General features: G+C 40.0%; 1 protein-coding gene across 4 annotated transcripts in view; it reads left to right on the top strand.

Annotated features, from left to right (window-relative positions):
- The window catches only part of BMPR1B (bone morphogenetic protein receptor type 1B), a 252332-nt gene that overhangs the window by 211185 nt on the left and 16874 nt on the right, over window positions 1-24273 (top strand). For 2 of the 4 annotated variants that reach the window (XM_069855596.1, XM_069855597.1), the window contains 4 exons: window positions 8636-8795; window positions 12618-12722; window positions 19155-19257; window positions 20198-20300. In XM_069855596.1, the coding sequence (XP_069711697.1) occupies window positions 8653-8795; window positions 12618-12722; window positions 19155-19257; window positions 20198-20300 (454 nt within the window). In that variant the 5' untranslated portion in view covers window positions 8636-8652. The remainder of the gene's footprint in view (window positions 1-8635; window positions 8796-12617; window positions 12723-19154; window positions 19258-20197; window positions 20301-24273) is intronic. The other 2 variants (XM_069855598.1, XM_069855599.1) reach the window with 1 other exon arrangement.

Here is a 24273-nt window from a genome sequence, read left to right as displayed (position 1 = left end):
TCTAAAAGATCCAGAGGGTTAAAGCTGACTACTGCCATTTCTTTTAAATGCCATTGTCTGAATACCTCAATCTAAATATAATCTGAAATGATAATAAGTAAAAATATACAGCGTGCCCATTGCAATCTTTGATGCTCTTCTAAAGATCAGTTAGCAAAGTACAGTTTAGTACTAATGGTATCACATTGCAGTGCTTCCTGCCTGTATTATTTTTTTTTCCCTATTGCTAGCCTTCAGGAGAGTTTTCAGGATTGTTTTTCCATGTTTGCATTGTCTCCTGATGGTGGCGTTGAGCGTTTGCTGCTTGGAACTGGAAGTGTATGTGGGGATTTGCAGCATAAAAGCAGAAATAACTACCTATGGGTGTTAACAGCAGTCTTCCTATCTTTCTTCATGTAAAAATTTTCTGAATGAAGAGTGTGGCACAAACCCTGCTGTTTGTAGCTTAACATCCAGACTGCTTGTTTCACTTCTTTGTATCTGAGCTTCCATTCCCTGTTTTGATCGCGAGATGCTCATAGTTGCGAGACTTTGTTTTGCATCTGGCATAATTTAATGAGATTTAATTACATTTAGCTAGCACCTTCCCTATGAGGACAGACTGAGAGAGCTGGGGTTGTTCAGCCTGGAGAAGAGAAGGATCCAAGGAGACCTGATAGCGACCTTCCAGTACCTGAAAGGAGCCTACGAGAAAGCTGGAGAGGGACTATTCATGAAAGCTTGTGGTGATAGGACAAGGGGGAATGGATATAAACTGGAGAGGAGCAAATTTAGACTAGAGATAAGGAAGAATTTCTTCACGGTGAGAGTGGTGAGACACTGGAACAGGTTGCCAAGGGGAATTGTGTTTGCCCCATCCCTGGAGGTGTTCAAGGCCAGGTTGGATGGGGCCTTGGGCAGCCTGGTCTAGTGGGATGTCCCTGCCCATGGCAGGAGGGTTGGAACTGGATGATCTTTAAGGTCCCCTCCATCCCCAACTATTCTATGAATCTATGATTTTGTAATTTTAAGGAAGAGATGAAAAAACTCAGGTATGTAAATGTGATGAGAGATAAAAACAGCCTCTTTCAAAGAAACTGCTTTGGCAATTTCACTGAAATAATTAATTTTGCCTTTGGTCATAAGGAATATTGTAAGTCTGATGAAGTGATGAAGGCAGACTAGCCTTTAATATGCCTTTATACACGCCATGTTTTTAGTAGCTTGTTTTCTGTCTGAAGGTGTCCTATAAAGTAGATACAGGCACTTAATATGAACCAATTTCACCTTAGTATTTCTGAAATATTTGCATCTTACCATTGCATTTTTGTTCCCTATTATCTTCATACATGCATCAAACAGTAGTTTTTTTATGCAGAAGTTTGCAAAATGTTTGCTCATTTTGAATGGTAGAAGAATATGCAGTTCAGAAAAGAGTAAGTGGTAATTCTGACATGTTTTACCTTTGCTGTGTAATATGTGGCTTTGGAAAAGAGAAAAGGAATAACGAAAATATGTCTATATCTTAATGAGTATTATGCAAAATACCTTTTCATCCACCTTTGCAAACATTAAGAACTTACATTTTGAAAGTTCTTCTGGGTAATGGAACATTTATAGATGGAACTGAATGATTGTAGAAGGTGGAATTAAATGAGAGATTCAACACAGTTGGGGAAATTCCTTATTAATTTGAAATTACAGTGCATATGGGTAGGCTTAGTTACTGAGTCCCGGCTGGCAGGCTAAAACACTTTGTGCTTTCCTTTGGAAATTTTAAAGAAGTCTTTCTTCTGTGCTTTTTTCCTGTTCTGTTGGTATGCTGTCTTGTCGTAGAATCATGGAGTCACCAGGTTGGAAAAGACCTCTTGGATCATCGAGTCCAAGCATTTCTATCTGCCCCTAAACCATGTCCCTGAGCACCTCGTCTACCCATCTTTTAAATACCTCCAGGGATGGTGGCTCGACCACCTCCCTGGGCAGCCTCTTCCAGTGCCCAATGACCCTTTCTGTGAAAAATCTTTTTCTGATGTCCATCCTGAACCTCCCCTGGCAGAGCTTGAGGCCATTCCCTCTCGTCCTGTCTCCTGTCACTTGGGAGAAGAGGCCATCACCGTCCTCTCCACAACCTCCTTTCAGGTAGTTGTAGAGAGCAAGAAGGTCTCCCCTCATCCTCCTCTTCTCAAGGCTAAACAACTCCAGCTCCCTTAGCCACACCTTGTAAGGCTTGTTCTCTAGCCCCTTCACCAGCTTCATTGCTACTTTGTTATGCTATAAAAAATATGCCGACCAATTCCGATTTTCTTCCAAATGAAAAAAATATCAAAGATTAACTGTGATAGCAGAAATAAGAGGAAACTGGGGAAAAAGTAACGCTCAATCAAACTGTGATGTGGTAGTAGACAGCAAATTACATGTGCATTTTCCGTGGGCTATGACACCAAAGAAGCCTTTGCATTTTTAAGTTGCAAGTAGTATGTTATGAGTATTAATTTGAAGGTTATTGTCTTAGTGGCTTTGTCAGAGCTTGTTACATTCCATGCTGAACTGAACTTGACTAATTTAGGTAATAATGTCATGTGTGATTAAGTTTAATTTAACAGACCTTTTGGAGAAAGGTGCTTAGTCTTCCCAAAGCAAATGCAAAAGTGATTTCTGAAAAATAAATACATTATTTAAAGTAGTGCTTTATACATGTACCTATGTTGGCAATAGGTGGCAATTTTATGAATATGGACAGGAACAGTTTTTAAGAAAACTATCTTGACAGTTTTTTTTTTAAATTACATCTGCTTGTAAGCCTTATTTATTTGCATTATGAATAGAAGCAAAACCACCCCAAATTATGAAATACACAGATGAGAAGGGGCAAGTTGTAGGTCCTATGTACTTTGGTGTACAGGAAATGCAGCAGAGGTGGGAAATGTAGCAAATCATACATGAAAAGCCCAATAATGCTACAATTTTTTTAGTGTACTACACTACATTAGTATGAATGTATATCTAGGTACAGCTATTTTCAAATACCATTTGATAACCAACCTCAGTTTGGGCTGAAAACGAAAGCATGTTTTCATTTTTCTGGTCTTTTTATCTCAGATTTTGATTACTGTGGGTTTGGATCAAAAATATGCAGGTCCCTGCATCTGATCTTTCCTTCATTTTTATGGTAGCTTTGAATATCCAATAACTGGAATCTGTCATAATCCATTTTTCCTTCTCTGTTGTGTGATTATCACCAATGAAAACTGTTCTACTGTTACCTCTTGACTGTTTTACACAGTAGATCAGGCTGAGTTAAGAGGTATAATTTATTTCAACTTCTTTAACTTCATTGTGTTTTCATTGCTGACTTATTTGCCAAAAAATATCCCATGGAAATTCTTTTATCTGATGACTGTAAAGTACAGTGAATTAGCAGTTAGTTATTTCCCTTTCTCTTAAAACAATCATGTTGATAGTATAATCCTGGCCTAGTGGGAAGTCATCAGGCTGTAGTTTATGATACAGCATAGTGAACTAGCAGCATAATAGTTTCTTATTTTAATAAATTTATGACTTGAGGAACAGCACAGTAACTGTATAAGCTAGAGCAGGCTATGGGTGAAGTGACCTTGTGGCTTAAAATTTCCATCCAACAGTTTTATGAATTTGACTGATTTTCTTCTGACGTTTGGGTGGTTTATATTTTAATTACTGTTCAGACACTTTTGTATGAGTGTTACTTAATTTTCAGTCCAAACCAGCAATTGCAACAGCCGTTCCATGACACACAAAGCTTCCTAGGTATGTACTTTCTCTGCAACAGTAGGCATCACTGTGGGTGCTGTCCCTAGCCAGACGTTGTTATTGGCCTGGAAACATGTTAATGGGTGGTACTGCATGAATCTGAAGCTTCTAATACCCTGTGTAGAAAGAGAAGTTAGCACAGCACCCTGATTTTTTTTATTCTCAACAGACTTGTTTGTGGTCCTTAGTATCTGTTTCGATAAGGAGTAAGTCTGACTTTTATTCCTGACAAACCTATGCAACCATGCTTCTTGGAAGACTGCTTCTTTTCCACTGCATAGACAGCTCATAAATCACACAGCTGTGGCACATAAATCAATCTGTTAAGATAACTATTGCTAATTATTCATCCTCTGGGTACAAGATGGCTTAGATTTGGACTACAGAGTACAGAGTAACAGAATACAAAGCTTTTCACCTACTACATTACCAGCCTTGTTGAATCAGAGCAGTGCCCAAAAGTCATTACCATCTGATGGCAGTAGGCCGGTGTGAAATGAGTTATTGGGGTTTATCCAGATTCTAGTGGGGAAATTCCTGTCCAAATCACATAACTATGGCTACAGTTGGCAAGGGCTGGAGTACTTACTGGCAGCAGCCACTGAGAGCTTTAGGACTGCATGTACACTAAGAGATGGTTGCACTAGATCAAGAAGTTTTTGCACCTACACGACTCAATGCAAAGCTTAAATAGGCAATTTTCCTTTTGTGTGTGATGTACCACTGCCTACAGACCTGTCAAACCAGCATTAAACAGCATTATTTGAAGCCCAGCTATAATACATCCCAATTGTAATTTCATTGTTTTTGTGGAGTGGGGATCTGCGATCACTTCACTATCATTTTGAAAAAATGATAGCAAAACAAACTGAAAGTTGACTAAGGGGTTTGCCACATGAGAAGGTGTTTAGATACAAAAGCTTAGTCCTCATAGGTTACTATGAAGTCTAGGAGGGATAGGAGGCAAAATAGAATGATATATCCAAGAAGGATTATTGTTGGCACAGAGGTTAGTAGGGATTTAGGCTAGACATTAGTCATTCTCATGGTCATCCAGGGTAAAGTGCTCATTTTACAGCACTTTTTTTTCCCTTCATTTTCCATCTTCTGGCTTCAGGATCTTTGTAAATGTGACTTTCTGTAAAGGAGCTGGGGTGAAGCAAAGCATGAAGAAACGCAATAACACAGAAGAAAACAACTGTACCGTGTTGCTTCTGAGCACACAGTCATCCCCATTCTCTGATAGAGATTTGTAGCAGAGGCCATAACATCAGAATTTGCAATGGTTCCAGTCCTATAGAGGAAAACATTTCTCAGGAACAGCGCTCCAAAGAGACATAAAAGCCCTGGTGGTGGAAGTTGCCTTGTACATGCTGGTGAGCTTTAGCGGAAAAAGAGGGATATACTCAGAAAATCAACCAAATTTGATGGAGGTGTACCAGTCTCATGCTGACCTTCAGGCTCTCAACTTTTTGTTAATTCTCTGGTGTAATCACTAATAGTTTACAGCAAAGAAGCAGCCAGATTTAAGTAGCCTGAAATCCCTTGCTTTTCAAGGAGCTTGGGCATAGCTTCATAGGAGAGCTTTTTTAAAACCTAAATGGCTTCTAATCCTTCGACAGAGCCAGGTCCACATGAAATATCATATACTTGTTACAGCACAGCAGCAAATGCAAGAGTAGTAGGCTATTCACCATCCTAAACAGTGTATTTCACAACCAAAATTTTGAGGAACTTGTTGCGAAACTGGAAAACTCCTGTGGATTTCTCCCTACATGTTACATTTTGGGGAAAGGACCCATGGAAATCTTTGTGCTCTGTAGTTCAAGCAGACCTAGAAGTTGAAAGATCTTGATGAAACTCAACTCTGAGTGGGAGAAGACATGTCATCTGCTGGGTGAGACATCTGAATTTCAGAGGGAAAAGATCTGCCCATCATTTTAGCTAGCACCCAGGAATTTAAGTCATAAAAGGAACAAGAGAATGGAATGAGAAGAGTTTTTAATTTTTAGAAGACAGGAAAGGGCATGATTGGAAATACCTTATTCTGACCCCTTTTTATTTTATTTGATGTAATGTTTTTGATGCTAAACTGCAATAATTTTACACTAGTTTTGAATCTGGGCATTAGCTAGAAGCAAAATCCTAGGCTACATCCCTACTTCAGACTCTTGGAAACTGTGAATTTGAATACCAGCCTATTTGTCTTAAGTTTTCTAAAAAACAAACTATCTCTCTAAATAGCCACCTGTGATGCTTTGATGGTACTTCAGATTTCTTATTCTAATTCAGCAGGTCCCACATGTCTTGTTTTAATGTAGACTACAACCATGTCTAGGGATATAAACTGTTATTTATGGCACATTCTGCAGAAGCTCTTCATGATCACATCCCCAATGAATCATGGACACAGATTGCATTGGAATTTGACTGCCTTCTACATTTGCTGAAAAAAGAATGACCTACAGTTGTATGTGTTATGAGGAAGGTATTTAGTTGTCTAAATTTAACAGCTTCAGGTGCTTTCAAATGTATAATTAAACCTTTCCTTTTTTTTATGTGCTAGGTGTAAAATGCTTTTGGTTTTGCACTCCTTGCTGAGGAATGATCCCTGCTGAAACTGTAGATAGTTTATAGAGCAAGCCATGGAAATGATAGAGAGCAAACTGTTTAACTCCGTTGCCTCATGAGCTAGAAGTTCACTCTTTGCCTCATGAGCCTGAAGCATCAAAATCCTTGGCAGGAATATTAATAGTTGAGTATTCCCTCTTCAGTGGTAACAAAGTAATACAGACAGAAATTGCTGATTGAAAGAGAATTTGCTTAATCTCTAATCCCGTGACCCAGAGACCAAGAATCTGTTGGTACTGATTTCTTGTATGCAGTCTGCCTTTTAAAGTATCATAATTATACTATAAGAAATTAACAACTGTGCTTTTTTTTTTTAATTTAAGCACTTACTGCATCTTCAGGTGCGGCTGTGAGTGCACAGATGTACAGTGCATTTTGAGGGTATTAATCCAGTTATCCATGAATCCATGAATCCAGTTAATACCTTGAAGCTGGGCACAAGGATTACAAGCCCATAGTTTTTCTATGCTTTGTAACTAATTTTCTGGTTTGCCTTTAAGAAGAGGTGAGCTAATGAGAAATCCAGTCAGTTTCAGTGGAGTATATAAGTACTGAGCAAATATCAAGCTGCATGAGTTTTGTATTTAATGAGTATTATAGTTTGATATGGTGAATGATTGTCTTTCGTGTGTATTGCCTTAATATTATTAATGTACCTCTTATGGAAGGAATATGCAAGGAGTGGAGGGGCTATAATGTTCAAAAGGCTAACACTCCTCTAAATGAGCTGTTCTTACGTGGAAAGCCCAACTTTTCCTGGAGCTAAGAAGTTTTAGTTCTTTACTCGTTTTCTAGGGGCAAGCTTGCGTGTCTCTTATTATGCTGCAGAAAACTGAAGTCTGTCAGCCAGTTGTTGCCAGTCCATTTGCAGGGCTTTCCCACCAAAGCTTGCCCAGGAGAGGAGGGATGTGCAGGTGGGAGGCATGACATGCATGCTTGTGCTTAGGTCACTGGCTGGTCCCATGCACCCATGAACACAGACTGGACTTCAGAGGCTCCTCTAACAGCGTGGGCTGGTCAAACAGCCCTGCTCTTCCTCTAGACTCTCACTGCTTCAGGACCTTTAGGCCTGTCATCTTGTCTCGGTTGTTGCTTGGCATCCAAGCCCTGAAGTGTAGCTACTTGTTCCCTTCACCTCTGCCCCTTCGCCTACTCCCTTTCTCTCTAGGGAGCTGAAAAGGATCGAGTTTTCTGTTGGCTCTGCAATATATCAGTCCTATTGATAGATGTTTGGGAGAGATTTTAATTAGGGTCAAAGCAGTAGTTCAGGAGACAATCAAAATAATAATAACAATAATAATAGTAATAATAACAATGCCAGTTTTTTTCTGAAGACTTAACAGTAAATCAAGGATTTCAAGCCTGCTCTTCACTTTGTTGGTGACAGCTGTTTGTAAGTTACAAAGATTGTAAGATGTCTAACAAGGAAGCAAAAGGAGAGTGAGAAACTGACAGTTGAAGCTCTTCATGCTGATCTAATTTTTGTCTTTGAGGCTTAAAGTATTCACAAGCGTTGAAAGCTGATATTTATGAGTAAAGCACGTGCTGCTTAAGCAGTTCCTAGCCTATCACCAAGATCTCTAGCTGTACGCTACCAGCTCCATGGAGATTCAGGACTGGTATTTTTTGAAGTAATCACCTCCATATATTTCAGCGTTGTTTATTGTCTTGCCTTTTACTTTATTTATACAGTCTTTTAATAGAAATCAACTATTTTTCCTTCTTTTCCATGTAGTGCTTATGCAATTCAGTGATAGAAAGTGCTGTTGAAATTGAAAGAACATCACGTTCTGTTAAATCTTTGTTAAAAGTGTATGCGCATGTTCTTTTTTGCCTTGAGTACCATAAATCCCACTCATTTTTATGGGGTTCAGTGGATGTAGATACATGCCAAGTATATAGACAAAAAAAGCACAAAGGTGTAACTAAGTATTTAACTGGCATAATGCAGTAGGAGAAAAGCTGTACTCTGCAGTCTGAAAAGCACAACGTATCTTTTTGGCAGCAGCAGAACTTTTAACATCAGCACCTTTGATCTAATGCACTGAGGCCTAATAAGCTTCAAAAACACAGTGACCGTTTCAGAGACTTCTACAGAAAACTGCTCTGTGGTGAACATCTGGCTCAAATAACTTTCTAAAATTTTGATGGGAAGAAATGCTTTAAAGCCTTAATTCCAAGTATTGCAATCCAGCCTAGAACTATTTCTTTCCTCCCCCTCCCCTTATATTTATAGCCAATTTTCTAGACAACATGCCCTTGCGAATTTCTGGCAAGTTGAGCATGGAGACCAGAAAAGAAGATGGTGAGAGCACGGCACCTGCCCCTCCGCAGAAGAAGCTGTCCTGTCAGTGCCACCATCACTGTCCTGAGGACTCGGTCAACAGCACCTGCAGGTTTGTGGGATATATATTTGGTGATGAAACATGGGAAAACCTATTTGTGGGGTAGCTCAGCAGTCCCTGGTTGGCTGTTGCAGTTTTTGTTTAAGCAGTAGTATGTCAATGAGTTGTTTATGCATTATGTCTAAAAATCAGAGGTAATTTTTACTTAGATATCAATTACATATTTAAATTTTTATGTTAAGGTGTTTACATCTTCACAGTTTTAGATAATACTTGTGTTAATTCATTGCATATGAAATGTTCTGTAGGGTAGGAGTTTGGTTTTAAAGGTGCATGCAGTTAATGAAAGGGTACCAAATAGAGATATATTGCAACGTCAGCAAATGCTTATTAATTTATAATTACTCTCTATGAAACACCATTTGTAAGAACCTTGCTCTTGGTGTGTGTTTTTGCAGTAGCTGAGCTGTCTTTTGTAGCTCCTCAAGGCTTTTTTTTTTAATTGCTTCTGTGCTAAAAGGAAAGTGATCTTTTCCTTGAGGTGAAGTAATGAGTATTTTGTTATACTAGATATGGTTTTCTGTTGGGTTTTGTGTTTAGAGTATAACAAACTTCTCATATGGTTTGGATTCTGCTTCTTCAGGTCCTTCTGCCTCTCTGGGGGAGAGGCAAGTCCAGCTGTGCACAGACCCCCTGAAGGTTCAGCCTTTGTCTCTGTTGTACTGGCACTGCCTGAAGCAGCAGAGGTGACTGAGAGTACTAGTGTTGGGACCAAGGTGCTGTTCCCCTGCCCAAAAGTAGTGATTGTTGGACACAGACTGTTGCTGTTGAACAAGGGTAGTGATCAAACACCTCTGTCTTAGCTTGAAGTTCATGTACAGTTTGCTTTAGCAGCAGCAAAGTAGGGCTGAACTCTTCATGTTCCACTTGAGGAATTTAAACTTTTCCACTTATTTATAGCAGGTAAGATACTGGAGTTATTCACCATCAGCTATAGCCTAGTGAACTTGTGGGATTGTGAGAAGCATCAAAGCCAAACACAGATGTGAGCCCAGTTAGACACGCTGGTTGGGTATGCAGTGCTGTTTGAGGTGAGAGAGTCTACTGTTGTGTCAGCTCTTAAAGGCAGCACATTAAAAAGATAGGTGGAGAAAGCCTAAAGTTGCTGAAGACATTAATTGCTTTGTTGGATTTTTTTTTGAGTGTTGTTTTGTAACCTGACTGAATTCTGCTCAGCCCGCAGTTTCACACTGATGTGTACCAATGTTTTGGTGACAGCTGTAAATACCATTTCTCCTTTCTATCCTCTTCCTTCAAACTGATCCAGTAGCTGGGAGTTAACACCCAACTGCTCTCACATGACAGTCAGTTTAAAAAGCTGTAAAAAAACCCACTCTGATATCAATTTGCAGATCCCCTGCAGTGAGAATCAGCTGTTTCCTGCCCAGCAAGAGCTGCTTTCACATGTGCTCTCTCGCGCGTACAGTAGCAGGGAAGTTGCAGATGACTTTTAAATCCATGAATCAGGAAGCACAAAGGAATCTGTGTTAAGAAACCCATTGAACAAGGTTTATACTCCAGCTGGGTAGGCCTGCTGTTGCACGTTGCTTTGTAGGCATCGTTGATGTGAAGTATTTTCATGTTACCAGGACCTATGAGTGAGTGTCCTGTTAAAATGGATTTGTGCATTTTCCCTCACTGTGATACTTCAGAGAAACTCTTCAGAGTCCCTCTTACAGTGTCAAATATCAAACTTAGTTTTTAGGTTAATGCCCAAGGATGGGCTGTCAAGTGGTAATAAAACACAAAATTATAACCCCTTTTGTCTTCATAATTTTTGCACATTTCAGGCTTGAATGTTGTACTTGAGTGACAACTTTTTTTTCCAATTTGGACATCAAAACACCAATTGAAACAGGAATTTACTCATCAAATATTAATCACTTTTCTGTCCAGGAAGATGGAAACAGTCAAAAGACTTGCATTAGAACTACTCCCCTTCACGTTCCTGTGTTGTCACTCGAGCAGCATCCACCTTGCCACTTGCCCAGTGAGCAACCACATAAGTGAAAAATTTCTGGAGTTTGGAGTAATATAAAACAACAACAACAAAAAAAAACTTAAATACCCTACCTTCATGGCTTGCAAGCAGTGATCATTTTATGGATGGTGAGCATTTCTATGTCTCCCCCCATCTTGGTGTGAGAACTGCAGTGAGGTACAAAGGACACAATACCCCTTGTTTTCCCTATGTCTGTTTGAACAGTTAGTCTGTCATAATTTGCTTCTTAAATTCCCTACTACATAGCTGGCATTATGGCTGAAAAGTGAAATGGGACATTTCTGAGAAAAGGGGAAAAGAGTGTTGGAAAAGAGTGGTTGTTATGTCTCTGGTTTGATGGCTGGGTTGAGACTAGGTTTCAAAAGACCTGACCAAACCCAACTAGGTTAGGAGGGATTATTCGTTTCCTCTGTGTTTTGGGATCATCTTGCTAGTCAGACAGTAACTTTCATATTTCATCTTTGCCCAAACAAGGGTTGGCACAGTCTTAAAGCGCTCAGGAATTCTCATTGAACCTCACTATAAAGGAAGGTTTCCATATTGAAGTTCAAGCAGTATCGATCACACTTTGTATGAAGAATAAATGAACTCCAGATTAAAAGTTATGGAATTAACTATCTGCTTCCCTCAGATGCAGCTCCTAAAAGCCTTTAACGTGTTATATTTTAAGAAGTCAAATCTCTCATCAGCTCTGTCAGCCTGTTAAGCTTTGGGCTGAGCGTGGATCTGCCAGCCCCGCAGGGGTGAGCCAGCTGGGGTACCCAAGGGTCTGGCAAAGCCCTAACACCCAGGAAATTCTTTGAGCATATCCATAGCTGGGGCTTGGGCTCTGGAAGGCATCAGGCACTGTCCCTACCGAGGATCTCACCAGAGCAGGGAAGCCTTTTGTGTGCCCAGGAGCAAGGAGGGCTCTGAAAGTTCAATGAGGAAACATTTCCAACTGTGTTTAAATTAAAACTCGAAGAATAAATTAGCTAGTTCTATTGCAATCACCATTAAGATTTTCTCATAAAAAAAGCAGTCTACTATCACATCTGAAAATTTTCATCTCCTACGCAGGTATTTATCTATTATAGATCCTGCATGGAGTACCAGTAGTCTGAAAGTTAATCTAAAAATAAGGACATCTTGTGGCCATTTAAAATCCTCTCCATAGTTGTATTTTTAGAAATTTAAAAGTCAGTATTCTTTAACCACATCTGTATCAAATCCTTTAACAGATTGCTGTATTCCTATACAGAATTTCCCTTTCTTTATACTTCCACAGCTTAAGTCCAGTAATACTTTAGGGAGCTAAGGATAACACTGCATAAAATGCAGATTGCTTTCTATATCAACAGAAAAGCAGTAGCTCTAGTTAGAGTGTGCTTTAGAAATGGGGCAATCCATGAGCACAAGTTTTGGAAGACCCTTTACAGGGTCATCCGATCAAGAGAGGGTTAGTGTCAGGGAGCAGTGAAAGGGGGACAGGTCAGGAGCTGAGAGTAATGCTAGGGCCAGCCATATCCTCACTCAGCAAGACCCCATTTCCCCAAGGGTACTTCAGAGACAACTCCCTCAATGGCCCTTCACGTGTCTGGTAGTGATCTGAATCCAGGTAGGAGATGGAGCTGGAGACAGGTGGTCCTGTACCATTCTTCAGGGAGGGGGTTTATGCTCATACCTGAGCTTAAATGGAGCAGGGGGGTGTGTATGGGTGGGGATTCCCAGCTCACTAGTCCGTTCAGGGACCTAACAAATAAGATCTTTGCAGAAGGTTTGCAATCCTCTGCTTGTAAAGGGTGTGTTGACACTTTATTCTTCTTTCTTAGCATCTGTGCAAGTCATAAAAGAATTTCAGTAAAGAAGCTCAAAGCTACTTCAAAAACAACTAGGACCTTGTTTTACTGTTCCATTTCAAGTTTTGTGTGTACAAAGTGAGTACATTTGTGTCTAATCATAATTAATTGCATATTTTAAAAAGTTGTGCTAGATTTAATTGGCTTTGACTGTAATGGGATTGCAGTAAAGGCAGAGGCTGATTAGTTGTCCTGTTGTACTCTATTTTCCATTCACAAATAAATGCTGACAGTTTTAAAGACTGGGCTGATAGAGTTTAATTTCTTATGTGTTGCCTACTGGTCTTGATTGTGTTTCTGTCTGACTGCATCTTGAGGTAGCTTTGGTTATCTAAAGCAATAAAATAATTAAGTTGCTTTTTCAGTGTTACTAGAGGTGATAATTCACTTGAGTTATATTATTTTCATTCTCCTGTTCTCCACATGATAGGATTGAATCTTTGCATTTCAGTATGTAGAAGGAAAAAGCCTTCAACAGTCAGCCAGAGCACTGAGTTCAGGAAACTTTTCTTTTAAGCAATTTTAATTTTTAGGATAAAGTTGAACATTTTCTGGTAATGGAGCTATGGTGAGATCTTACAAGTTAGTTTATCAATTTTTTTAATGTTTATTTTTATTTTTTAATGTCATCCTTTCTACAGGACTGTACTGGAGACAGTTAAGTCCCGTTGGATGATTAAAACAAAAAAAACCCCCAAAGGTCAACAGAGACAAATTCTTGCAAGCAGAAACACAAAGTTCACACACACAAGCGTTTTTCAGCTGTGCCCCAGAAATTCCTTGTTCTTAGTTTTGTTTGGGACTTGCCCATTTAATATTTAATATAAACCATATTAAATAGTAATATGAGTTTAGTTTCCCTGTATCGAGACCGGTGCATTATTCTCAGATTTTTTTTAATGTGGGGGTGTACTTTGGTGTTACTGTGCAGAGAGTGCTGGAATAACTAAAACTTCCCTTGCCTATTGAATTTACTTATACCGAAAAATATTCCAAACCAGCAAATGTCCATGTTAAATCTGTCTTAGCATTAAAGAAGGAGCTATATCATACAAATTCAACTCCAGCATAATATTAAGTTCAAGTAAAAGGAAAGATTTGGTTTGTGTTTAAAGTTTGAACACAAAAGAAAGGGGAAAAAAAAGAAAAAAGGAAAGTAGAAGAGGAAGATGAATAGCTTTATTTTGTCTATTTGCCTCTTGGTAGGTCTCACACCTACTGAGATTAATTTTGCACATAAATGAAAGGTGATAGAAAGCCTTGGTGAAAATGCAGAGGTACTCATGCTTAATACTATTGCCATACCCCACATTGAGGTGTCAGGTCTACTGACTTGTCAAATGTCATATAGCCAGTGTGAAGCTTGGGCAGTTTCTAGGGCTCTCCCTCACAGACTGGTGTAATGGCTTGTTTTCTACGTTGTGACCCCGTGTGACAGGGAGAATACGAATCTGTTTGATCTGATTTGTCATTTAGTAGAGCAATACAATATAGATTTGGTGGGCTGGGTCATGTCTCAGTCCTTGGAGAGTAGTATGGGCATGTACTTGAGACATAATATTGATTGATAGACCTGTATATCATATACATGTAATGATACTCTGCTGGAATGTGTTGAGAACTCTCCTTCCTGTATGTAGCATTGTAAGGTCATGGTTGAGCCCCCAGAGAGCTGAAAGACACACACAGCAGAGTGTGGTAGGGCTAGCATTACCATCTTGGAGACTAGTTGACTTAAAGCTTTGGCCCACTGTTTGCCAGCTGCTTTGCTTTGTTACACTTATATATCTGTCCTTGTGTTTGGACTAGCTGCTTAAACGTCTAAGGGTGCATCTGACTCAACAACTGTGTTATGTTGTTAATTTCACTTGATTTTACATTACTCCCTGCTGCACAGCCACTAACTATAGTATCTTTTCTGTAAAATTAATCTGTGTTGAACACATTTACAATGGTTCTTTTTTTTATGGATAGAGTCCAAAGACTGTTTTGTTAACTGTGGCCTTCAGCATCTTCCTTTAGTGAAGGATGTGACAAAGTATGTGTATTAGAGGCAAATTGGGAGTCAGCCAATTTTCATATTAGATTGTTTCAACCAGTCTTCACAGAAGCATATGAAATTCCTAGTTTCTGTACATAATAAAATCTAACATTTTTTGAACATTTTTAAAAACAGTGCAGAAACTTGTCATATTGCTTTGGATGGTAATGAAAAGATGTTCATTCTGATATCAAAACAAGGAGTATAATGATGAGATACATAGAGAGAAGGACAGGAAATCTTCAGCAGTCAAGTTTTTGGTAGCTGAGGTATCACGTCTTTTGTGAGAAATGGCTGTTGGCCAGCAACGACATCAGTGTGAGCAGCTGTAAAGCTGTTGGCCTCTGTTCCTCTCTTCTGACATCCAGTAAAGGTCCCGGTTAAGATCAACTCTTTCTTTCTGGTAAACTGTAATTGTAGCAGCACCTTCTACATCAGTGTTTGTCAGCATTTCCTCAATTAACCCTCTCTATTTTCCTGGCATTTGACTTGACTGTAAAAATTCACTCTCGGCAAATACATGAGATACCAAATCTGTGCTTATTAGTGATCACATCCAAAATGTATTTAATCACTGTCCTTCACCATACTCTAATAAGATAATGCTTCAGTGAGAGTTAGTGGATGTGTATGCAGGTGTACTCATCAACAACAGAGTCTAGGAAGATAATAATAATTCTATACTACAAATTTTTGCTGGAAAGAGAATAGTTTTTTCATATTGCTTTGCATGGCTCAGCATATGCAGTAACCAAAATAAACATTAAGTTAGAAATGATGCAGGTTTACCTGCCTTGTGTCTGACTCGTTATATTAGTAAGAACAATTTCATTTCTGCTGTGGGCAGGTATGAGGTAGGGTGGCCAATAAAGCAGCAGCAGTGTGCTGTGGCCTTTAGTTGCAATGTGTCGTCCATCTGACATCCTGTGAACCAGGATCATAGAACCATAGAATCGCTTGTCTGGAAATGACCTTTGAGGTAATTGAGTCCAGCCATACTTGTCCACTATTAAACCATATCCCTGAACACTTCATCTACCCGTCTCTTAAATACCTCCAGAGATGGTGACTCAACCACTTCCCTGGGCAGCCTATTCCAGTGCCTGATAATCCTTTTGGTGAAGAAATTTTTCCTGATGTCTAATCTGAACCTCCCCTGGTGCAAATTGAAGCCACTTCTTCTTGTCCTATCACCTGTCACCTGGGAGAAGAGACCAACACCCTCCTCACTACAATATCCTTTCAGGTAGTTGTAGGCAGTGAAAAGGTCTCCTCCAGGCTAAACAACTCCAGTTCCCTCAGCTGCTTCTCATAAGACTTGTTCTGCAGCCCCTTCACCAGCTTTGTTACCCTTTTCAGGACACAGTCCAGCACCTCAATGTCTTTCTCTTAGTGAGAGGCTCAAAACTGAACATGATATTTGAGGTGTGGCCTCACTAATGCTGAGTACAGGGGCACAATCACTTCCCTGGTCCTGCTGGCCACACTGTTTCTGACACAAGCCAAGATGCTATTGGCTGCCTTGGCCACCTGAGCACACTGCTGATTCATATTCAGTCGACTGTCAACCAACACCCCCAGGTCCTTTCCTGCCAGGCAGCTTTCCAGCCACTCTTCCCCTAGCCTGTAGTGCTGCACGGGCTTGTTGTGTCCTGAGTGCATGGCTCTGCACTTGCTCTTCTTACATCTCATCCCGTTGGTCTCAGCCTATTGATCTAGCCTGTTAAGATCCCTATGGATCCCTTCAAACAGATCAACACTTCTTGCCAGCTTAGTGTCATCCACAAACTTGCTAAGGGTGGACTCAATCCCCTCATCCAGGTCGTCGATAAAGATATTGAACAGAACTAGACCTAGCACTGAGCCCTGGAGGACATCACTTGTGACCAGCCTCCAACTGGAGTCATTACCACGACTCTTTTGGCCCAGCCATCCAGCCAGTTTTTTACCCAGCAGAGGGTGTGCCTGTCCAGGCCAGTGGCAACCAGTGTCTCAGAATACTGTGAGAAATGATGTCAAAGGCTTTACTAAAGTCTAGATACACTACATCCACAGCCTTTCCCATGTCCATTAAGTGGGTCACCTTGTCATAGAGGGCGATCACGTTAGTTTTGCAGGACCTGCCTTTCATAAACCCATGTTGACTAGGCCAAATCACCTGGTTGTCTCGTGTGTGCTGTGACAGTACTCAAGATGACCTGCTCCATGACCTTCACTGGCACCGAGGTCAGACTGACAGGCTTGTAGTTCCTTGGATCCTCTCTCTGATCCTTCTTGTGAAGTGGTGTAACATTTGCCAGTCTCCAGTCAATGGAACTTCCCCATTCATCCAGGACTGGGGTGGGACCAGATGAGATGCTTCTTTCTTTTCTGAGAAGTCACTTCTATCTTTCACTCAAACACCTGAAAAAAATCAGTAAGATAAGTTCTTATATTGCATGAAAACCTTTTCATTTATTTTTTCTTAGAGGAAGAAACAAGCATTTATTCTGCTCAGCATTGCTATTTTTAGTTGTCTCACACTTTTCCTTCATTCTGTAACTGTCTGTAAAGAACTTGATTTATCTTTATTATTGGAGGTTTATAACTTTTCCTATTTTGTTTGTCTTTAAATTTGGAGTAAAATTTTCAGAGGTACTAAAGTACTTGAATTTAATTTTCAGAAATGCGTTGAGGATCAGAGTCCCATGGCAAGTCAGAAAAAAAAAAAAGGAACAACTGACTTTCCTGCTTCTTTTTTCCCTTTTGCAAACAATTTGACTTTTCCTTCTCCTGTTTTCTTTGGCGAACTAAATAGTTTGGGGTTTGTTTTATTTTTTTTTTTTTTGCTGGGGACTCTTAGGAGTCCATTTTTGCATTTCACTTGATTGTAATTTATTGTTCTGTCCTTCTGTCCCCTGGGTTAAACTTACTCATTACTTTGAATCAAAGGTACCATGCAAACAAATAAAATCTAATCTAACATAATATTGTACTCTAATGGATTCCTTACTGTCTCTCTTCTTGGCAATCTTATTGTTCCTATCTTTTAAGCTTAAGCAATGAAATCAAGGTAGTTGTTGCCTAGGAGGGTTGCTGTCTCCTTTGCCTTACCCATATGCACAATGTCAAAGAAAGATAGAAGTTACCATTCACTTCTTGGAGAAAGTGATTTGTAACATGCAACTGGTTACTTTTCAAATCCAGAACTCAATAACTGGTGATAGATTATTATTTGAAGTAATAAGCTTACTGTGGCTGGATCCTGTACCACTAATATAAAAATATGCCACAGCAAATGTTTGACATGATCCTATCCAGCATCTCTCTGTCGTGTAGCTAATACTTACAAATTGTGTTTATTTCTTTTACGTGTAACTGTGCCCCTTGTTTCCTACATCTTCATTGCCTTTGCTGTTGTTGCTCTGTTAAGACTCTCCTTTCATTCAAGTAAGGAGTAAATCTTCTGAAATCTTGCTGTGTTCCAGTTTTCTAATCCTTTTTTCTTTTTATTTCCTTGTTTTAACTGTGTTTGTTTCTTCTCTTCCGAAAAATACTTATTGGGCATAATAACCAGTGTTATTTTCCTGGGGAAATAACAGAATAATTTATTTTTATGTGACTCAAATGTCTTATATTAAGGAGTTTTTTCTTTATTTTTGGATGCTCTTCCTGCAAATCAGTAAATTTTTGTTTCTTACATGCGTTACATATCTCCCTCAGAACGGTGAGAAATTAATGTACAGCAGTCTCAGTAAAATGCAGCAACCCTTTTTGTACCCTCCTCCTCCTCTTTCTATAGCATTCCCGCATTTGACCTTCAGCGAGGAAGGACATTCATCACCAGCACTATCTAGCCATCTGTTAGTATACTTGTCCTCCCTGGTGCATGTTCTTGTAAACGGAAGCATTATGGATCACTTTAGGCTTATAACCCTAGTAAACAGTTGAAGGGTGTTGATGATAACTCAAGGACTCATATGCAAGAGTGTTGCAGTTTGTAGTGTGGTTAAAACAGGAATCACAAATCACTCTTAATATTTTATGCTTATTATCTCAAAAATGTTTGTTTCTTCAGGTCTCAGCTGTGGTGCAGATACCTATGCCTTGCTCCCATGCTCAAGGCAGACCTGTTGTAGTGTTAAAGTTTGCATTTATGTAGGTCTCCAAAATCTTAGCATACTAATGGCCACAGGCAGAGAACTGAGATGTTTGTTAGTGGAGTTTACTGCTGTGAAGTGTTGGAAAGGTAAGTGTGTCAACTCCGAGGCAGAGCCTCCTTTATGTGTGCAAGAGCTGGTCTGCAGCGCTGTCAGCTGTTCGATTGCATTGTGAGAGGTTGCTTTGGGTGCCCAAGTTTTCCAGGTTGCCTTAGTGCATCTGTTTGTTAATGGCAGATTTGCCTTGCAAGGAACAAAGTTTAAAACTATGTTCAGCAGCACATTTGTCTCTTCAAAGCCTGTTTCTGATTGATGCTTTCCAATCCTCAGCACTGATGGCTATTGCTTCACCATTATAGAAGAAGATGAGTCTGGTGGGCATTTGGTCACCAAGGGATGCCTTGGATTAGAGGGCTCAGACTTCCAGTGTCGGGTAAGAAATCCTTTACTGCCTGAATGTTGCTTGGCCTTTTAGTAGTTTTCAGTTGAAGTGCAGTCAACGTCCATGTTTTTCACTTCTGTTCATTTGATAGATACATGTTCCACTTTGATCGCTGGAGGGATGAGTTTGTATTCCTGAATGTTTCTAACAATAACTTAAGATTTTGGTTTTGCCTCTGCTGTCACTACTAGCTTTCTTGCTCAGAGGAAGTTTAAATTTAGAGAAACGCAGTCTGATTCTCGAAGTCACCATAGTAGTAAAGTTAGTCAGGATGTTATTTGATGGACCACAGCCCAACCTTTACATCTTACATGCAGTTGTACTTTGGTTTTGAATTTCTGATTCTAGAAATTCAAGTCCAATGGTCTCCTGATGGAGAGCAAATCTTGCTGTGGAAATTAAAGGAGTGTGGGCAGTAGAGTAAGGTGGCTTTGAAGTACCTTTCCTAATGTTAACCCTAAATGATTTTACATGACTACAGGAATAGTATAACCATCAAAGCCCACGCAAGATATTTTACCCATCGTCCCATGACAGCTGAAGCAGCAGCCAAATTAGTCTGTACAGCAATTCCTGTATCATTCTGCCTAAACTGTTTTTAATACCTGTGTTAACTTATTTTTGTAATTTAAGGCTAACTGATGGACATTTGACTTTCACAGTCAGGTCTTGCACCAGTAGAGTGAATTGATCCCTTCTGCAGCCTAGGGTGCAATAGAAACACATCAGGGGTGAATTAATCTCTTTATTTTCCACATAAAAAGTTCCTGGCGTGTGCTCATTGGTAGAAATCCTTACTCTCCACATCCTGCAGATCTTTAACAGTCTGCAGTCCAGCTAACAAGCACATCTTTCTCTCAAGTGACAGAACGATACTGTATGTTTAGAACACAGATAATTACTTTGTTTTCTATCAAATTGTTTTTTGCAGGACACTCCTATTCCACACCAAAGAAGATCTATCGAATGTTGCACAGGCCAAGATTACTGTAACAAACACCTTCACCCTACCCTGCCACCACTGAAAAATCGAGGTAAGGGGAAACAAATGCAGTTCCAAATAGGTCATTTCCTGCTGTTGCTATTTGTGCCTTAGGAAGAAACAAAGCCAAAACTGAAGCACTCCCCTCCAACTGCACCTGAAATAAACTGCATTAAAAAGTATCTCTGAATTCCTGTAGGTCATGTGGGGAGCAGTGCCTTGACCTGTGGTTGCTGATACTTGCTATTATTCCTATTGCATACATACAATGAGCCCTAGATGCATTAGAGTCTCATGATATTGTCCTAGCACAGACATGCTTGCTATCGATGATCATCCCAAAGACTTAGTTTAGTCGTGGTGGAGGGCGCCTCTTGATGAGTATGTTTTTAGCCTGGTAATAAAATTGAATCCACTTTCTAGTCCCCGCAACACACATTACTATTGTTCAGAGTTCCATGTACATCTGGGGTCAAGTATCCAGTGGCTTGTCAGTCAGTTCAAGTTGACTGAAGTCCATTAAGCTTTTATTGTTTAAAAGACCTGATAATTCAGCCTTAGGACAATAACTAATCACTAAAGCAGATTTTCTGTTTGAAAAATGGAGCTGAAAATAGAACGTAGAGTAAGGAGTTGTGCACTGATTAATTTTTTTATTTGTTATTTGAGAATAAATGGGCGTGTATTAACTTAGTAGATTCTGAGGTAAGGTTTTAGCTTTTTTGTTTATTTAAGCATCATTTTCTGAAAACTAATGAAGGTTTTTTGGCTGGATGTTGCAGAACACATTTTATAGAAATATATTCTAGATAAGTGTAAATTCGTCCATGATAAACTCTTGGCATTGACAGCCACAACCAAGATTTGTGGTGGTCAGTGTGAAGTTTAGTCTGCAAGAGTCAGCTCAAGTTTGCAGGAGAATTTGTAATCACGGCGTTCTGAGTTGAAAATCCTGATCAGTGTGCAGATGCACTCTTAATTATGGAAACAGCAGATACTTACACAAATGCATGCTCAGAATAAGCCTTTTCTTATGCAAGCTGTTCTCTTCACGCCTATGAAATTGTGTACAGATGGGCTGCAGAATCAAGCCTATGGAGAGTAGTATGTAAATATTTCACTGCTTACTAGCAAGCCATTAAGTCAATGAAACTTCATAAAATTCTGACTTCCAACGTAAGAGTTATATACTACTTTGTTGATTTTTTTTTTCATTTTAAAAAGGTCTTTGGACTGAGAAGCTCCAAAAGGAAGTCAATATTTGTTCACACTTACTTAGCATATTAATAAATATGATTTCAATTTGAAAAATACTACCATGATTTCTTGCTGCTGAGTTTATTCCATGTTAAAAGGACTTAAAAATACTGAACCAATGCCTAACACTAGACATCTGCCTTATTAAGATTTTAGTTGTTTGGCAATACTATCTGCTGCTTCTTGTAGAAAGCAATAAAACAAGCTTTTGGTAGCGGCAGAAGTTGTTTGGATCGATGTTGGTTTTGCTCTTTGTGTGTATGTGGTGTAAATAAAGCATCACTTGGGCCCCATGGCGGCAGACTCATTAAATAGCAGAGAGCATATTTGTTGGAAGAAATATTTCATAGAGTTGGAACAGGATTCTAGCTGCTCTGTGTTGCACAGTTGTTTGTTTTAGCATGACAAACAAAAGGCAGTGTATTCACTCAATATGTTCTGGAGACTTTTGTTTGAAATAAGTCCTCGCATTACTGGTATCCTGATAGTATATTGTGGAAATACATAGAATCATAGAATGTTTTAGGTTGGAAGGGACCTTAAAGATCATCCAGTTCCACCCCTGCCACAGGCAGGGACACCTCCTACTGGATCAGGGGCTCCAAGCCCCATGCAACCTGGCCTTGAACACCTCCAGGGATGGGGCAGCCACAACTTCCCTGGGCAAGCTGTTCCAGTGCCTTACCACCCTCATTGTGAAGAATTTCTTCCTAATGTCTAATCTAAATCTTCCTCCTTCCAGTTTAAAGCCATTCCCCCTCGTCCTATCACTACATGCCCTACATTTCAGGAGATACGTCATTAAATGTGGCTGGACAGGGCTGAATTCGGCACCTTTACTAAAGCCTCAAGTAAATATGTTATTCCTTGTGCCAGGCCTGTTTTAGTCTGCTGTTGCTGTGTCAGAGAAAAGCCATAGTTTGAACTATAGATTCTTACTGGAGTGAGGTACAAATAGTGCATACAGGTAGATGTGTGTTGATAGATATACTCTTCTGCCAGTGCCCAGTACTATGGCTGTGATCATTGTTTCTGTTGGTAACATTTAGATTAGTCTGTGATTGACTGAGCGCCATTAGAATTGTGTATCATAGTCAACATAAACTGTAAGTACAAAGAAAGAGAGAATGAACTTAAAAACAAGCTTCTAGGAACAACCTTCTGACCTCAAGGATTCCATGAAAAATATCTATGTTCCTCAGCATTTAAAAAACAAACAGAAATTTGGCTTCTGATGAACTTATGTCTGAGGTCATATCTCACGGGAAACAGAATCTAGGGAGAGCGTCCAGCTGTAGGTCAGAGGTTGCTGAACTGCAAATTAACCTATGCACTAAGGTAACATCTACAAAAGCAAATGACTTGTGTTCTCAGAGTGCTTTTCCAGACCTGGCATATGCTGGAACGTATGTTTTATCCACCACCTCATGAAAAGAAAGGAGGACCACGTAGACAAAAGTGAGAGCTAGAAGAATTTGTGCTGGTCGAAGCAAGATTTATTAAGCAAAAAGGGAGAAACAACAGCTAAGCTTATCTCAGTACAGAATTAGCAGGATAAAATACCCCTGAGAAACTGTGAAGTCCTCATCCCAGCTGTATATCTGTCTTATTAAGGAAATGGGAGTCTTAATTGGGTCTGATACAGCACCTCTGATTTAAACAATAAAAGATATTCCTGGAAATCCCAGCGAAAGTGCAGACTGAGACCAATCAAAAGAAGAAATATGTCTTTACTGATTTAGAGCCTATATAAGCAGAAGTGGTGGTGCCACCGTGTCTGGCTCCCTGCCTGTGGAGCAAGTGATGAATGGGCAAGGGAATGATTGGAGGAATGATGGGTTTGATGTGTGCACACAGTCTCCACGCTTCAGATTTCACTGCAGTTTTTACTCGGATACCTGTAACATTGTGAACTGGAGGGACCTGGGGAGAGAGGAGAATCTTCTCTCCCTTTAGTATGCTGACTTCTCCCTTAAGCCTACTGGATGGCATTTTCAATGATCTCCTCAGCACGGTTCTGCAGATGGCAGTGAGGGGAATAAGTGATGAAGTAAAGGATAATCACAGGAAAATAACTGAGAGGCAGCTTGCTGTCACCCAAACTCCTTGTTTTGTTGCCATCTCTCCCTTTCTATTCTGATCACCACTGACACCAGCCGCCCCACTGTTTTCGTACAACATTAAACTGTTAACATGCCATTTGCTGGGCTTCACTATTCTCAGCCAGCCGAGGTATGTGAAAAAGCTTACCAAACCTGCCATGCATTTGTTTTGTGCTCCCCACACTGTGCTCCTGGGAATCACTCACTGCTGCCTCTGTGTAAGCTGCTGCTTGTTCGCTTAACCCTGCTACTAGGCATGTTGCAGTTGCTGAGTAACAAAACACTAAAAAACACAGTGCTAGACAGAGCATCTCCATCACAAGCTGGCTGATACCTATCACAGTCTCCACTACGGAACCCACAAGCCACCAGTTAAGTGGACTCACAGCTGATCTGCCCCATTCCTTCACCTGGCTAAGGAGGTGCTGAAAATGATGTGGGGAAAGGATGGTTTCTCTGCTGTGTGGGGAACAGGCCATAGCAGGAAAGAAAAGTTGGTCTCCAGCAGCACCGGTCTGGCTCAATTCAGCAGAGCAAGCAGACGTTGCTAGTATAAGAATGCTTTTAATCTTGGTTGTCCACGTGCCAGCGGGTTTATGAAGTCCTCAAGTGAGCAAGCAAATGAAATTCTGCCAAACCACTTTGAAAAAGCAGGAAGTATTTGAA

The sequence above is a fragment of the Phaenicophaeus curvirostris genome, chromosome 4 (assembly GCF_032191515.1).
Source record: "Phaenicophaeus curvirostris isolate KB17595 chromosome 4, BPBGC_Pcur_1.0, whole genome shotgun sequence".
Classification (NCBI taxonomy): Eukaryota; Metazoa; Chordata; class Aves; order Cuculiformes; family Cuculidae; genus Phaenicophaeus; species Phaenicophaeus curvirostris.
This window is presented reverse-complemented; position numbering and strand designations above follow the sequence as displayed.